The following is a 17,631-nucleotide window of genomic DNA, read 5'->3' on the forward strand; positions in this document are numbered from 1 at the left end:
GGCAGAGAGACACACACACACAGGCAGAGACACACAGACAGACAGACAGGTAGAGAGAGAGACACGCTGGCAGAGAGACACACACAGATACAGACAGGCAGAGAGAGAGAGGCACGCTGGCAGAGAGAGAGAGAGAGACACACACACACAGGCAGAGACACACACACACACAGATACAGACAGGCAGAGAGAGAGAGGCACGCTGGCAGAGAGAGAGAGAGACACACACACACACAGGCAGAGACACACACACAGATACAGACAGGCAGAGAAAGAGAGACACGCTGGCAGAGAGAGACATACACACACAGGCAGAGACACACACACACAGATACAGACAGGCAGAGAGAGAGACACGCTGGGAGAGAGAGACATACACACACAGGCAGAGACACACACACACACAGATACAGACAGGCAGAGAGACACACGCTGGCAGAGAGAGACACACACACACACAGGCAGAGACACACACACAGATACAGACATGCAGAGCGAGAGAGACACACACACACACACACACAGGCAGAGACACACACATAGACAGGTAGAGAGAGAGAGACATGCTGGCAGAGAGAGAGACACAGATACAGACAGGCAGAGAGAGAGAGACACGCTGGCAGAGAGAGAGACACACACACACAGGCAGAGACACACACACACAGATACAGACAGGTAGAGAGAGAGACACGCTGGCAGAGAGACACACACACACACAGGCAGAGACACACACAGATAGACAGGTAGAGAGAGAGACACGCTGGCAGAGAGAGAGACACACACACACAGGCAGAGACACACACACACAGATACAGACAGGTAGAGAGAGAGACACGCTGGCAGAGAGACACACACACACACACAGGCAGAGACACACACACAGATAGACAGGTAGAGAGAGAGACACGCTGGCAGAGAGAGAGACACACACACACAGGCAGAGACACACACACACAGATACAGACAGGTAGAGAGAGAGACACGCTGGCAGAGAGACACACACACACACACAGGCAGAGAGACACGCTGGCAGAGAGAGAGACACACACACACATAGAACATAGAACAGTACAGCACAGAACAGGCCCTTCGGCCCTCGATGTTGTGCCGAGCAATGATCACCCTACTCAAACCCACGTATCCACCCTATACCCGTAACCCAACAACCCCCCCTTAACCTTACTTTTTTAGGACACTACGGGCAATTTAGCATGGCCAATCCACCTAACCCGCACATCTTTGGACTGTGGGAGGAAACCGGAGCACCCGGAGGAAACCCACGCACACACGGGGAGGACGTGCAGACTCCACACAGACAGTGACCGAGCCGGGAACCGAACCTGGGAACACACACAGGCAGAGAGACACACACACACACACACACAGGCAGAGAGAGAGAGACACACACAGATAGACAGGTAGAGAGAGACACACAGGCAGAGAGACACACACAGATAGACAGTTAGAGAGAGAGAGACATGCTGGCAGAGAGACACACACACACACAGGCAGAGAGCCACACACACACAGGCAGAGAGACACACACACAGGCAGAGAGAGACACACACACAGGCAGAGAGACACACACACAGGCAGAGAGACACACACACAGGCAGAGAGGTAGAGAGAGAGACACGCTGGCAGAGAGAGAGAGACACACACACACACACACACACAGGCAGAGAGACACACACACAGATAGACAGTTAGAGAGAGAGAAAGAGAAAAAAGAGAGAGAGACGCACACAGATACAGACAGGGGGAGAGAGTGAAAAGAGAGCGAGAGAAACACACACACAGGCAGAGACACAGGCACAGACAGGCAGAGAGAGAAAAGAGCGAGAGAGACACACACAGGCAGAGAGAGAAAAGAGACACACACAGATACAGACAGGCAGAGAGAGAGAGATGCACACAGATATAGACAGGGGGAGAGAGAGAGACACACACACAGGCAGAGAGAGACACAGACAGGCAGAGAGAGAGGGAGAGAGAGAGAAAAGAGAGCGAGAGAGATACACACACAGGCAGGCAGAGAAACGCGCAAACAGATACAGACAGGCAGAGAAAGAGAAAAGAATGAGAGAGAGACACACACACAGGCAGAGAGATGCGCACACAGATACAGACAGGCAGAGAGAGAGATACAATCCTGCTTAACTGGGAGGTTCCTGGCAGCATCTGTGGAAAGTTAACATTGCAGGGCAATGATGTTGTGATGAAGGGTCGTCAAGCTGGAATATTAACACAGCTTCTCTCTCCACAGATGCTGCCAGACCAGCTGAGCATTTCCAGCTTTATTGTTTGAAGCGGCAGCACTCAAATCACAAAAGTAACTCAGCCGAGCCCCATCTTATTCCTCGAACTTTGTTAGGGCAGCTGAATGCCCCACATGGAGAGTGTGCCCTTGGGTTGAATTCACCCCTCCCAAAACAAAAGGTGGCGCAGTTCCTTAGCAATGTGCATTACGCACCTGCTAAAGGTGGAGTTTGTACCAAAACCCCAAAGTCTCCAGCATTTAAATCAATATCAGAATTGGGTCACATGATTCCAGGAGGGTGGATTTTGCCCAAATCCATGACTGGGATATGCACAAAGGCAGATTAGCATCACCCAAGAGTGGAGAGATTTCTCTCATCAAGTTACCATTGAAAATGAATTAACTTTGACAATACAGAGGCCAGTATTCCTGACCTTTAGAGCACAATATACCCTCAAACGTTCAGTTTACAATTAGGCTACCGTTACTCCAGTTTGGTTCTTTGTGGAAAGGATTTGCAGAAAACTCCACACCCAGTACATTTAAAAGAAATACTTGCACTGAAAGCCAATGTGAGCGCGTTTTTATTCTGTCTCTTTACTCTTAATGAAGTTTCATTCACTGATTCGTAACTAGACGTAGCAGCAGAACATGGTAAATTGTTTAAAGATTTGAAAATTACCTTTCCCTTGACGATAGCTTTATATGCGATGCAGATAATGAGGTATGACCAGATGCAGTGTAGAACCTGTAGTGTTAGCAACAGCAAATTGAAAAGCCACCAGCTTGGATATGGTCCAATGATCTCCCAACTTTCAAACAGTGTTGTGTTTAAAATCCTGAAAATGAAAAGAGAAACCAAAATCAACCTTCATCTTTATAAACACTGTCCAACATACAAGGAAGACCTTTTTCCTCAGCAGAAGGTTTAACTGGGCCCGCGACCATATCCAGCCCATTTCCCACACCCGTTCTTCTCCCAGAGCGAAGGCAGGGTTCCCCTTGTCCACACTTTCCACCTCTGTATTCCAACGATCATCCGCCATTTCCACCACCTCCAAACGCATCTCCCCTCCCAGCATTCTAAAGGGACCATGTTCTCTGACTCGCCCTCTCCCATTCCAAAGCCAGTGCTGGTGATGGAACGCCGGCCCCGTTACCTCCTCTTTGCACTGTCCCAGGTCCCCAAACACACCTCGGTGAGATTGGCGATTTACTAGAACAATCTCCTCCTCATTGGACAGACCAAATGCAGATAAAATGACCACTTTGTGAAACGCCTCCATTCAGTCTGCAAGTGTGACCCCCAACGTTCTGGTTGATTGTCATTTGAATTCTGCTGCACTGGCCCCTCAGCACCTCACTGTTCTATTGGGCACTTTGCAGCCTTTCAGACCCGAGCTCAATCATTTCAAGACCACCCATCATTTTTTCAGACGATAAGCTGTTTGTATTTATTCCTCTTTCCCTATTCACACCTCCTCTAGACCTATCCTTTGTTTCCACTGGTCCCATTACTGCACTTTTTCCTTGCACTATCATTTATTCCTTCTTGCCTGACCGACAATATTGCTGGCATCTTGCAGTTTGAAATTTTAGATTTCCCGCAGTGTTTGTAATGCAGGTCAATGTTCCAGCCTTTGCAAGCATTTGATTTTGAGAGTCAATACTCCCAGGATCTCGGTGTCAGCCTCTCAGTTTTACCATTTGCAGGAGACCCTGACAAATTGCTTTAATGCTGGAGAAGCACATTTCGGGCTAGGCATTCAGCACTGCCAATCTGTAGTGCAGTTCCCAGCTGCCGAGCTCCACAGAAGGGACTCTGTTAAAGTTCACTCCAGTTGTTTGGATTTCAGGATACACCAGAAATGATCCCTATTTAGGACTAGAACTACAAAAATATTTTCAAAGTGTTGTTCAAGTTGAGTGTTGAAGTTTTTTTTTTTGTTAAATATAAAAGCAAAACACATCGCAACAGCATCACTTCCTTTCATTTGAAGGACAGCTCCAACTTGAGAAGTTGAATCTTTTCAGGAATGAACTGCATTTCAGACATTTACAGAGAATAATTCAAAAAGTGCTTCTGTATTACAATGCAGCCAAACCTAATCACCAAACCCAAACCCTACCCAGACCCGACCCACCAAATTCCACCACCAAACCCAAACCCTACCCACCAAACCCCAACCCTACCCAGACCCGACCCACCAAACCCAACCCAGACCCACCAAACCCAAACCAGACCCGACCCACCAAACCCCAACCCTACCCAGACCCGACCCACCAAACCCAAACCCCACCCACCAAACCCCAACCCTACCCAGACCCGACCCACCAAACCCCAACCCAGACCCACCAAACCCCAACCCTACCCAGACCCGACCCACCAAACCCCAACCCTACCCAGACCCACCAAACCCCAACCCGACCCAGACCCGACCCACCAAACCCGACCCACCAAACCCTACCCAAACCCGACCCACCAAACCCCAACCCTACCCAGACCCACCAAACCCCAACCCTACCCAGACCCGACCCACCAAATTCCACCACCAAACCCAAACCCTACCCACCAAACCCCAACCCTACCCAGACCCGACCCACCAAACCCCAACCCAGACCCACCAAACCCCAACCCTACCCAGACCCACCAAACCCCAACCCTACCCAGACCCGACCCACCAAACCCCAACCCAGACCCACCAAACCCAAACCCTACCCAGACCCGACCCACCAAACCCAACCCAGACCCGACCCACCAAACCCCAACCCAACCCAGACCCGACCCACCAAACCCCAACCCAGACCCACCAAACCCCAACCCTACCCAGACCCGACCCACCAAACCCCAACCCTACCCAGACCCACCAAACCCCAACCCGACCCAGACCCGACCCACCAAACCCAAATCCCACCCACCAAACCCCAACCCTACCCAGACCCCAACCCTACCCAGACCCGACCCACCAAACCCAAACCCCACCCACCAAACCCCAACCCTACCCAGACCCGACCCACCAAACCCCAACCCTACCCAGACCCCAACCCTACCCAGACCCGACCCACCAAACCCAAACCCCAACCCTACCCAGACCCCAACCCTACCCAGACCCGACCCACCAAACCCAAACCCCACCCACCAAACCCCAACCCTACCCAGACCCGACCCACCAAACCCAACCCAGACCCACCAAACCCAAACCCTACCCAGACCCAACACACCAAACCCAACCCAGACCCGACCCACCAAACCCAACCCAGACCCGACCCACCAAATTCCACCACCAAACCCAAGCCCTACCAACCAAACCCCAACCCTACCCAGACCCAACCCACCAAACCCAAACCCTACCCACCAAACCCCAACCCAGACCCACCAAACCCCAACCCTACCCAGACCCATCCCACCAAACCCCAACCCTACCCAGACCCAACCCAGACCCACCAAACCCCAACCCTACCCAGACCCGACCCACCAAACCCCAACCCTACCCAGACCCGACCCACCAAACCCCAACCCTACCCAGACCCGACCCACCAAACCCAAACCCTACCCAAACCCGACCCACCAAACCCCAACCCTACCCAGACCCACCAAACCCCAACCCTACCCAGACCCGACCTACCAAACCCAAACCCCTACCCAAACCCCATCACCAAACCCAACCCACCAAACCCCATCACCAAACCCAGACTCGACCCACCAAACCCCATCACCAAACCCAACCCACCAAACCCCATCACCAAACCCAGACCCGACCCACCAAACCAATGCAAACCAAACCCCAACCCAGACCCCAACCCCTAAAACCTGTCATGTGAGAGTACCTTTAAGAAATGGATGTTTAAGCAATGTACCTTTAAGAAAATACTGATGTCAAGAGAGTGGCTGGAGCGGAGTTCAGTTCGGCCATTTTCAGGTTAGTTCTGGGTATTAATTTCAGTTTGAGACAGCAGCTTGTGTGTGACTGTGTTTTTGGCTGTGAGTTGCATGAAGAAAAAGCAAGGTACTGGAGCTGAAGTCAACCAAGCGGATATATCTCTGCCATCCAACAGAAAATATATATTAACTTTAGCCTGGTGTGTTACTGTTTTTGAGAATGTGAAGTATTTTGGATGTGTAAAGGAACAGTTTGCAGAATTGGGTAGTGTTGTATTATTTTTGGGGTTATCTTTGAAGTAAGGGGTGTTAAGAGATCCAATGTTTATTTAAAAGGTTAATTTGAGTTAATGGAATAAACATTGTTTTGTTTTAAAAACCCCGTGTCCATAATTGGAATACTACACCTGGGGAACAAGCCGTGAGCTTCAAAAGCAACAATCCATTAAAGGTGGGGTTGGCTGAACTTCATGATACATTTTGGGGTTCTGAATACACCCCTCCCATAACACTACCCAAACCCCATCACCAAACCCAAACCCCACCAAACCTAAAGCCAAACCCCATCACCAAACGCAAACCATCGGAACTAGAACCAGCTCACTGGGGCTGTTTAGCACTGGGGCTGTTTAGCACAGGGCTAAATCGCTGGCTTTGAAAGCAACCAAGGCAGGCCAGCAGCACGGTTCGATTCCCGTAACAGCCTCCCCGAACAGGCGCCGGAATGTGGTGACTAGGGGCTTTTCACAGTAACTTCATTTGAAGCCTACTCGTGACAATGAGCGATTTTCATTTCATTTCATTTCATCCAGATTCATCGTTATTTCTGTGATCAAACTTTTTTCAGAAGCAGTCGAGTGGCTACTGGTGGTGAAAGGGTTCAGGATCATTCCTTCCTCTGCCTTATTCCTCAGCTCCTGAAAATCCAAAGTGCTGCAGTGAAGAAAACGCGGAGACGTGTTGCCCGAGGAGAGGCAAGGTGTGGCTCAAATCTCCATTCCAGTGTATCGTGCCCCTTATCCACACACAGCCAGCAACACATCTCAGAGTAGCCTATTCTTGATCAAAGGAGAAAGGCCAGGCTTACACTGGTGACTGAGCATCCAGCACTCGTCCAGGCACTTTGGCCCTCCCTCCCTTTCTACTCGCATGCAATAAGTGAGCCATTGTTTGGATGACATACAAATGGCCATTTCCTTCCTTGTACCCGTCAGGAGCAGTGGTGTGAACATTTGCAAAGTTATTTTTATAGATACAAAACAATGCCTGTGGGAACAGAGTTCTGTCACCCACTCCAATGAACTATTAAACTACGCAATAGAAGGCTTTCCCTGCTCCAAAGCAGATAGATGGACAATTGCCAGCGTGAAATTCAGAATGAAGCTCCGAATCAGTCACAAACAGATTTAAAACAAATATCATCACTTTTCACAGATTTCGCATGGTTTATCTATCTTGCTGTCTAGTGGTTACATTGCTGCAGTTTGCAGGACTAGAGGAGGATTGAGAGATAGGTAGTTAGTTGAGTTAGTGTGGACAGTAGAATAAGTCAGTGAGTACGGGTACGGTCGGGTTAGTGTGGACAGTGGAACAAGTCAGTGAGTACGGGTACGGTCGGGTTAGTGTGGACAGTGGAACAAGTCAGTGAGTACGGGTACGGTCGGGTTAGTGTGGATAGTGGAACAAGTCAGTCAGTGAGTACGGGTACGGTCGGGTTAGTGTGGACAGTGGAACAAGTCAGTGAGTACGGGTACGGTCGGGTTAGTGTGGACAGTGGAACAAGTCAGTGAGTACGGGTACGGTCGGGTTAGTGTAGACAGTAGAACAAGTCAGTCAGTGAGTACGGGTACGGTCGGGTTAGTGTGGACAGTAGAACAAGTCAGTGAGTACGGGTACGATCGGGTTAGTGTGGATAGTGGAACAAGTCAGTGAGTACGGGTACGGTCGGGTTAGTGTGGATAGTGGAACAAGTCAGTGAGTACGGGTACGGTCGGGTTAGTGTAGACAGTAGAACAAGTCAGTCAGTGAGTACGGGTACGGTCGGGTTAGTGTGGACAGTGGAACAAGTCAGTGAGTACGGGTACGGTCGGGTTAGTGTGGATAGTGGAACAAGTCAGTCAGTGAGTACGGGTACGGTCGGGTTAGTGTGGACAGTAGAACAAGTCAGTGAGTACGGGTACGGTCGGGTTAGTGTGGATAGTGGAACAAGTCAGTGAGTACGGGTACGATCGGGTTAGTGTGGATAGTGGAACAAGTCAGTCAGTGAGTACGGGTACGGTCGGGTTAGTGTGGACAGTAGAACAAGTCAGTGAGTACGGGTACGGTCGGGTTAGTGTGGATAGTGGAACAAGTCAGTGAGTACGGGTACGGTCGGGTTAGTGTGGATAGTGGAACAAGTCAGTCAGTGAGTACGGGTACGGTCGGGTTAGTGTGGACAGTGGGACAAGTCAGTGAGTACGGGTACGGTCGGGTTAGTGTGGATAGTGGAACAAGTCAGTGAGTACGGGTACGGTCGGGTTAGTGTGGACAGTGGAACAAGTCAGTGAGTACGGGTACGGTCGGGTTAGTGTGGACAGTGGAACAAGTCAGTGAGTACGGGTACGGTCGGGTTAGTGTGGACAGTGGAACAAGTCAGTGAGTACGGGTACGGTCGGGTTAGTGTGGACAGTGGAACAAGTCAGTGAGTACGGGTACGGTCGGGTTAGTGTGGACAGTGGAACAAGTCAGTGAGTACGGGTACGGTCGGGTTAGTGTGGACAGTGGAACAAGTCAGTGAGTACGGGTACGGTCGGGTTAGTGTGGAAAGTGGAACAAGTCAGTGAGTACGGGTACGGTCGGGTTAGTGTGGACAGTGGAACAAGTCAGTGAGTACGGGTACGGTCGGGTTAGTGTGGACAGTGGAACAAGTCAGTGAGTACGGTTACGAGTACGATCGAGTTAAGGTGGACAGTAGAATGAGGACAGAAAGCCAGCTCGGAGTATGTTAGAATAGTCAAATCGAGAGATAGCAACGGCATGGGGGCAGGTTTCAGTAGCTAATGAGCTGAGACAGGGAGTCAGGTTAAGGTCTCTGGTTCAATTGAGAGTTTGTCTTCCTGCCGAATCTTGTCATTAAGCAACACAGATCGGAGATGTCAGCTTTGATTCCCAGTCTGTGCTGCATGAGCAGATTTCAGCCATGCTAACAATTAGGGTGCTAGCTTTTAAGCTCTTAGGGTGGGTGGAGGGCCAGTGGCTGGGGTGAGAGAGAATTAGCCAGGGTGTTGCTGAATGGTTATTCAGTGACCAAGTGCATGTGTGCGACCAATGGGACGCCAGCATCAGGGTCCGGGTCACTCGTGATGCCTTCCACAGTTGAAAAGTCTGACACCTCACTTGCTTGGCCCATATTTGGCAGCTGAGTATTTTCAGGCGATTCAACCTTGGAATAGCCATTCTGGGGGAGGGGCTGTTGTGCTAGATAGAATTCACCGAAATATACATATGGCATCGGAATTAAACAGAAATTTAGACGGGCAATTGTTGCAGTGTTGCAACATCAAACCACACACACACGCAAAGTTTACACAGTTCATCACTGCCCTGCAACATGGCGCACACCAATTCTTTTTCATTGACATTTGCTTTTTCTTGGCTACAGTTTGAAAGCTGCTTGATGCAGGTCAATGATGGCAGGTGTTGCGTAGCCTAAAGGGGGAAACTCTTTCTAATAAGGACCTTCCAATCTGGCCAACTCTCAAAACTGGCTTTTACTGACAAGGCAATCTTTGAAATTCTCACCCCAAGGGGGCTGTTTGGATGACCAGTCGTTGAGTAATTTTTTTTTTTTAAAAGGTAGCGGAGTGCATTTCAGAAATGCTGTACTCAAGGTTTCAACTACTTCAATCAACACCGCTGCTCTGTGCAGCAGGTACAGACCGAGATTCCCACAAGGTTCCTCGGCAGCAACAATAAAAGTCATTTTTCAGAGAAACTGGGAACTCCCGAGAGGAAGCTGCCCTGAAGCAGGTCAACGGCAGCTTTCTGCCAGTGAAGGCTTCTGTTGGAATTTGTCTCAAATACACACATGTAGTTTATTTACAGAATATTAGAAAAATCGATTTTGTACCAAACTGATCAAAAATAACAGCCCCCAGGCAGCACAGTGGTTAGCACTGCTGCCTCACCAGCATTGGGGACCCAGGTTCAATCCCGGCTCCGGGTCACTGTCCGTGTGGAGTTTGCACATTCTCCCCGTGTCTGTGTGGGTCTCACCCCCACAACCCAAAGATGTGCAGGATAGGTGGATTGGCCACGCTAAATTGCCCCTTAATTGGAAAAAAAGAATTGGGTACTCTAAATTATTGTTTTTTTTAAAAAACAGCCCCAATGACTCCACCTTTGACTCTGAAACAAAAGTGTCCGACTTCAAAAGGAGAAACCAGTCCTAGTCACACAGACGTTATTTTGCCTATATCAGAACATCCAACAGTGTTTCCGGGAAAATAAGATCAGGCCACCCTGGATTCAGTGTTTTTTTTTTTTTGCTGAAGTACATTGTTAACGCCGAATCACATGTCTCTATAGATTATTCAGCACTGGAAACATAGTCCATTCGCCCTTTAAATAGGCCATGTACAATTTAGACATGCACAAAAGGCCAGAGGAGGGCACTGATCTTGGGAGGGTTGTAGAGTGGCAGAGAGATTACAGAGATTGGGGGAGACGAGGCCATGGAGGGATTTGGATGCCTGGATTTGAGGTGTTGCTGGACCAGGATCCAATTAGGTCAGCAAGTACCGGGGTGATGGGTAAAGGGGACGGTGCAAGATAGGATATGGGCAGCAGAGTACGGGATGATCTCAAGTTTATGGAGGGAAGACATTCAGGACAACAATGGAATAGTTGAATCTGGCAGCAGATGGGCTGAAGCAAAGGTGGAAATTGGCAACATTACAGCACATGGAGGTAGGTGATCGGAGGGAAGATTTTTAAAAATTAATTTCCTTGATGTGGGCGTGGCTGGTTAGGCCAGCATTCATTGCCGATCCCTAGTTGCCTTCAGGTGGTGGTGTTGAGTTGCCTTCTCGAACCGCTGCAGTCCTCGAAGAGTAAGTATACCCACTGTGCTGTTAGGGAGGGAGTTCCAGGATTTTGACCCAGCGACAGTGAAGGAACGGCTGATAGATTTCCAAGTTAGGATGGTGAGGGACTTGGAGGGGAACCTCCAGGTGGTGGGGTTCAAAGATGTGTAGATTAGGTTGCGGGGGAAGGAGGGGGATCCTGGATGATGTCATGAGTGCTGTGGTTGCGATTGGCAGAGAAAGTCTGGATGAAAAAGCAGAGATGAGAGTTCCGCAATGGCACAAAATACCAAGGGTTTTCCATTTTCACCTGTCGGGCCGAGTGGAGGATATAGAGGAGAGGGATGCACTCCAATACCTCCCGTCAAATGCTCCTTCCCCATCGAACTGATCTGTGCTCCCCATCTCTATATTGTCACATACTAGGCGCTTGAACAGGTTTAGTTCAGTTGGCTGGACAGCTGGTTCGTGATGCGGAGCGAGGCCAGCAGCGTGGGTTCAATCCCCGTACCGGCTAAGGTTATTCATGAAGGCCCCGCCTTCTCAACCTTACCCCTCGCCTGAGGTGTGGTGACCCCCAGGTTAAATCACCACCAGTCAGCTCTCCCCCTCAAAGGGGAAAGCAGCCTATGGTCACCTGGGACTATGGCGACTTGACTTTTTACTTGAGCTTTCTGGCACCAGATCTTTACTAGAATAATTCACAAGATGAGCATTTCTTTTCAGTTATGATGTCCCTTGCATATGCAATATAGGTTTTTTTTTTAAACAAAGGTCTAGGTTAGTAAATATGGAATTCATACCAAGCTAGTAGTTTTTCAAACTTTTCTGTCAAGCTGCCCAGAAGGGAAACAACACTGGAAATGCAGGGAATCACTATTTAGCATCAGAAACACAGACTGTGCTTGCAAATCAAATGTAGAAAAGCAGAAGTTCTCAGAGACCCAGTCCCTGGCCACCGCCCCACCTTACCCATCGCCATCCCACCCCTGTCCAATTTTGAAATCCAATGCATTTTGTGGCTTTTACTCACCAGAACGGGTAAAGGCCAAGTCTACTGCCGACGAAGACAAAACCAAATACCACAAATAATGAGTCGCAAAGTCTTTGATACTTGGCATAATTGGCTAATTTAGCAGTCTGCAAGGAGAAACAGCAAAAGAGCTCGTGTGAGAAGAGAGGTGAAATCAAGGCATCTTAGAAAACCATCGCAAAATGAAAAATCAATCCAGCTTCTCCAACCGTTGGATAATGTCATACTCCGTGCACAAGAAATTAATTTCTGGCCTGAGATATTAAGGTAGATCTGCATTGACCCTCAGAATTCAGTATGTTAGTATGCCAGTATGTGCAGCAAGCAATTAGTAATTAGGTACGCTGTAATTTTATAATAATCTTTATTATCACAAGTAGGTTTACAATAACACTGCAATGCAGTTGGGGCAGCATGTAGCGTAGTGGTTAACATTGCAGGCTACAGCGCAGAGGACCCGGATTAGATTCCCGGCCCTGGGTCACTGTCTGTGCGGAGTTTGCACATTCTCCCAGTGTCTGCGTGGGTCTCATCCCCCCCCACAACCAAAGATGTGCAGGAGAGGTGGATTGGCCACGCTAAATTGCCCCTCAATTGGAAAAAAAATAATTGAGTACTCTAAATTTTTTTTAAAAACGCTGCAATGAAGTTACTGTGAAAATCCCCTAGTTGCCACACTCCGGCACCTGTTCGGGTCACAGAGGGAGAATTCAGAATGTCCAATTCACCTAAGGTGGGCAGCACAAGTGCCAGGGTCCCAGGTGTGATTCCCCGCTGGATCACTGTGTGAGGAGTTTGCACATTCTCCCCGTGTCTGCGTGGGTTTCCTCCCACCGATCAAAGACATGCCGGTTAGGTGGATTGGCCATGATAAATTGCCCTGAGTGACCAAAAAGGTTCGGAGGGGGGTTATTGGGTTACGAGGATAGGGTAGAAGTGAGGGCATGTGGGTCGATGCAGACTTGATGGGCCGAATGGCCTCCTTCTGCACTGTATATTCTATGTTGTAACAGCACGTCTTTTCGGGATTTGTGGGAGGAAACCGGAGCACCCGGAGGAAACCCACACAGACACGGGGAGTTCTATGTTCGATAGTGTAGGTCAGATAGGCTTCAGATGGTTTCACAGGTCGGCGCAACATCGAGGGCCGAAGGGCCCGTACTGCGCTGTAGTGTTCTATGTAACGTGCAGACTCCACACAGACAGTGACCCAAGCCGGGAATCGAATCTGGGACCCTGGAGCTGTGAAGCAACAGCGCTAACCACGGTGCTACCGTGCCGCCCATGTAATCCGCTAATAGGAGGTTGTCATATTAGAGTTGTCTCACAATAAACAAGAATAGGGAGTTACGTGAACAGTATTGGTCTCCTTATTTGAGGAAGGATGAAGCAATGGAAGCAGAATCGGAATACTTTAAGACAGAGCTGGATAGATTCTTGATAAGCAATGGGGTGAAAGGTTATCGGGGGTAGGGGGGAATGTGGAGTTGAGGTTACAATCAGACCAGCAGTGATCTTATTGAATAGCAGAGCAGGCTCAAGGGACTGAGTGGCCTCCTCCTGCTCCTAATTTGCATGTCCCATTTTCAAACATCTCTGACCTGGCTGAAGATAAGACAGCATGCTTTAAAGGGTGGGTGGCAGGGGAAGAAAATGTTTTTAATACCATCACGGCAACTTTTCAAAGGCAAGTTTGATGAATGATGCTAAAAATTCAAACCTCTTGAAAAGAAACACGTCGGGAGCTTCCCACAATCTTACTATTTTCAGGATTCAGGAGACATGAACCTCGAGGGGTGAGTGAGAGCGATTACACCTCCTAAATCGGAATTGTCCATTCTAAATTCTCCCTCCGTGTACCCAAACAGGCGCCGGAATGTGGCACCTAGGGGATTTTCGCAGTAACTTCATTGCAGTGTTAATGTAAGCCTACTTGTGACACTAATAACGACTATTATTATTCCAGCAATACAAGAGGCAGCATTGCAGAGTGGAAACTATTTCTACTCTGCCTCATCTCTGCGTCAGGTAACTGTGCAAGTGCTCAAAGCCCAACAGTCACAAAGACAAGTCACAAAACAATTCCATCATGTACCATTTTCCAAAAAATGCAATGTTAATGTAGGTGCAACAAATAGAATGATGCCAACTTCAAATACCTTGGGACAATGAAAAAGATTTGTACAGAATTAAACCTGGTCAAACAGATAAATCTTTTTCACCCAGAGGATGGGTGGAACTGGAACTCGCTGCCTGAGCAGGCGGTAGCAGCAGGAACCCTCACAATGAGCGCTTCAAACGCCATTGCACACAAGGCTACGGATCAAGTGCTAGAATATGGGAATCGAATAGATAGGTGCTTGATGGCCTAGGCAGATACGATGGGCCGAAGGGCCTGTGTGCTGTAAAATGGACTCCATTATAAGCAGTTGCTTGATCAGCTTGATGCTGGCAATCAAAACAATGCTGTTCCACTCCCACCAGAAGCTTAATTCAGGCACTAATTCCATTTCCTTCATTGGCTACTCATTCTGAACTTGCAAGTCAGGGGCCTGGGTGTCCCATTCAAACTTGGGAGCTGAACCCCACAACCAATCACCATGACTTTTTTAAAAATAAATTTAGAATACCCAATTATTATTTCCAATTAAGGGACAATTTAGTGTGGCCAATCCACCTACCCTGCACGTCTTTGGGTTGTGGGGGTGAAACCCACGCAGACACAGGGAGAATGTGCCGACTCCACACGGACAGTGACCCAGAGCCGGGATTCGAACCTGGGTCACAGTGCTAACCACTGTGCCACGCGCCGCCCTCCAATCACCAAGACTGCTGTCACGTCCCCCATCAAGCAACTCACCGCACCCCCAGTGAAATGCTTCATCTCAGACTCAGCTGCCAAACACAAAGTTCAACTCTCACCTAGAGACACTAGAAAATAGATCACATCCCAACCCACACACCATTCAGCCTCATTCTCACCAAACTGCACGGTTTCCAGGCTTCAGTCTCAGAATCATAGAATTTACAGTGCAGAAGGAGACCATTCGGCCCATCGAGTTTGTACCGGCCCTTGGAAAGAGCACCCTACCTAAGCCCACACCTCTACCCTACTCCCTTACTTCCACCCTATCCCTGTAACCCAATAACCCCTCCTAACCTTTTTGGACACTAAGGGCAATTTATCATGGCCAATCCACCTAACCTGCACATCTTTGGACTGTGGGAGGAAACCGGAGCACCCGGAGGAAACCCACGCAGACACAAGAGAAAGTGCAGACTCCGCACAGACACAGTGACCCAAGCCGGGAATCGAACCTGGGACCCTGGTTAGCAACAGTGCTAACCATTGTGCTAATTTTGAATCTCTCAATGGTCTCAATCTATCAATGCCAACTCATACACACCCCCCCCCCTTCTAGCTTGCTCCCTGTTCCCTGCTACCTTGTGGTGATGGTGCAACAAAAACAAAAAAAACCCTCAAAAATATACCTCTCTGATTGAAACCCTTCAGTCACCTCCTCTACTTCCTGTTCAATGTCCCCTGCTCACCTTGTAAAGCACCCAAAATTCCCAACACAAAAAGGCACTATTTAAATGCAAGTACTTGTTGCTGTTGTCCAAGTTGGAGAATTTTCTGCTCTGGATTCAACTCGGGCACCATTGCATTTTTCAAACCTACACAAAGTCTGGCGAAGTGTTGTGACAGAGCAGAGTACGCTTAAAAAACACTTTCTTTTGGTGAGACAGACAATAATGACAACTTTTTTTCCCAATTACGGGGCAATTTAGTGTGCCCAATCCACCTACCCTGCACATCTTTGGATTGTGACGCAGACACGAGAGAAATGTGCAAACTCCACATAGACAGTGACCCGGGGCTGGGATCGAACCCTGCTCCTCAGCGCCGTGAGGCAGCAGTGCTAACCCACTGCGCCGCCCCAATAGTGACGACTTCTGGAAAATTTCTGGCCCTCACTGACATGGGTGTTATTTAACCCCCTTGAGCTCCATTACAATTCCCTCCACCCCCTAGTTTATTGCCAGACTGGAGAAGGAAACAGCCAGCCGCCAAGAAAGAATAAGAGTCTCTCAGCTTTGCGTTAAAGCATCTTCATTCCAACCTCTGAAGAGCATGTCCTAGCACACGCGAAAACTTTTCAATCTCCAGTTCAGCAATCCTGTGGGATAGTCAATTTTCATGCATTTTTGAAATGAGAAAAGCTAAATGGAGACCATCTATACTTATTCTATTTCGAGCTCACATGAGGGCACAGCTAAAAAGAATTGCAACCTCTTATTGAATTCGACTTTTCCCCAGGGCAGATGTGGCTGTCACGAGGGGACATAATTTTAAGGAGATTGGAGGAAGGTATAGGGGAGATGTCAGAGGTAGGTCCGTTACACAGAATGGTGGGTGTGTGGAATGCACTGCCAGGTGGAGTCAGAGTCATTAGGGACATTTAAGCGACTCTTGGACAGGCACATGGGCAGCAGTAAATTGAAGGGGTTTAGGTTAGGTTGATCTTAGATTGGGATAAATGTTCGGCACAACATTGTGGGCTGAAGGGCCTGTACTGTTCTATGTTCAACCTTGGGGCACAGAGCTTAAAAAGGACCCTTAAAGTAGACGGAACTTGTCTTTTACTTGACCAGGTTTGAAAGTGCTTGCTATAGGGAGACACGGCGGTGCGGTGGTTAGCACTACTGCCTCATGGCGCTGAGGACCCGGTTCAATCCCGGTCCTGGGTCACTGTCCGTGTGGAGTTTGCACATTCTCCCCGTGTCTGCATGGGTCTCACCCCCACAACCCAAAGATGTGCAGGGTAGGTGGATTGGCCATGCTAAATTGCCCCTTAATTGGAAAGAATTTCCAATACTCTAAATGTATTTTTTTTAAAAAGGAGAATGCTCGATATTGGGCGTTTGGTGACTGGCAGCTTGTTTCTCCATCAGAAGGGATTAGTTAGGAGCTGAAGTGCACTTTGCCTCAAAACAGGCTCTGCTAAATTGGCATTTGCAACCCCACAACACTGAATTTGAAGTCTGAGCCACACCACCACAAAAAGGCACGAAGCAGACGTCCCTGAAGAGCTGCTCCTGCCACATTCCCACAGCAGCCTCAGACAAGTGGCGATCCATTGGGGTTGGAATCTTTGGGGTGGTGGGGGAACATGGCTCATTTCATACTCGCAAAGTTGAACTGATTCTGGCAGACACAGTAAACATGCCTCAGAAATCGAACATTAAGCGAGTGGAAACCTTAATCAGATCCTGCAGTGTGAGATAATAACAGTCCAAACTCCAAATTTCAGATGCTCATTTTAGGGAGGTTTAATGCACAACCATAATCTCCCACCTAGATTCAACCTGTTATTAATAGAAAAAGGTGACA

General features: G+C 48.8%; 1 protein-coding gene across 2 annotated transcripts in view; it reads right to left on the bottom strand.

The window, feature by feature from the left end:
* The window catches only part of cers5 (ceramide synthase 5), a 100,100-nt gene that overhangs the window by 7,874 nt on the left and 74,595 nt on the right, over nucleotides 1-17,631 (bottom strand). For both annotated transcript variants that reach the window (XM_038786604.1, XM_038786603.1), the window contains 2 exons: nucleotides 12,237-12,343; nucleotides 2,943-3,099 (listed from right to left, as the gene is read on the bottom strand). In XM_038786604.1, the coding sequence (XP_038642532.1) occupies nucleotides 2,943-3,099; nucleotides 12,237-12,343 (264 nt within the window). The remainder of the gene's footprint in view (nucleotides 1-2,942; nucleotides 3,100-12,236; nucleotides 12,344-17,631) is intronic.

This window comes from Scyliorhinus canicula, chromosome 28 (assembly GCF_902713615.1).
Source record: "Scyliorhinus canicula chromosome 28, sScyCan1.1, whole genome shotgun sequence".
Classification (NCBI taxonomy): domain Eukaryota; kingdom Metazoa; phylum Chordata; class Chondrichthyes; order Carcharhiniformes; family Scyliorhinidae; genus Scyliorhinus; species Scyliorhinus canicula.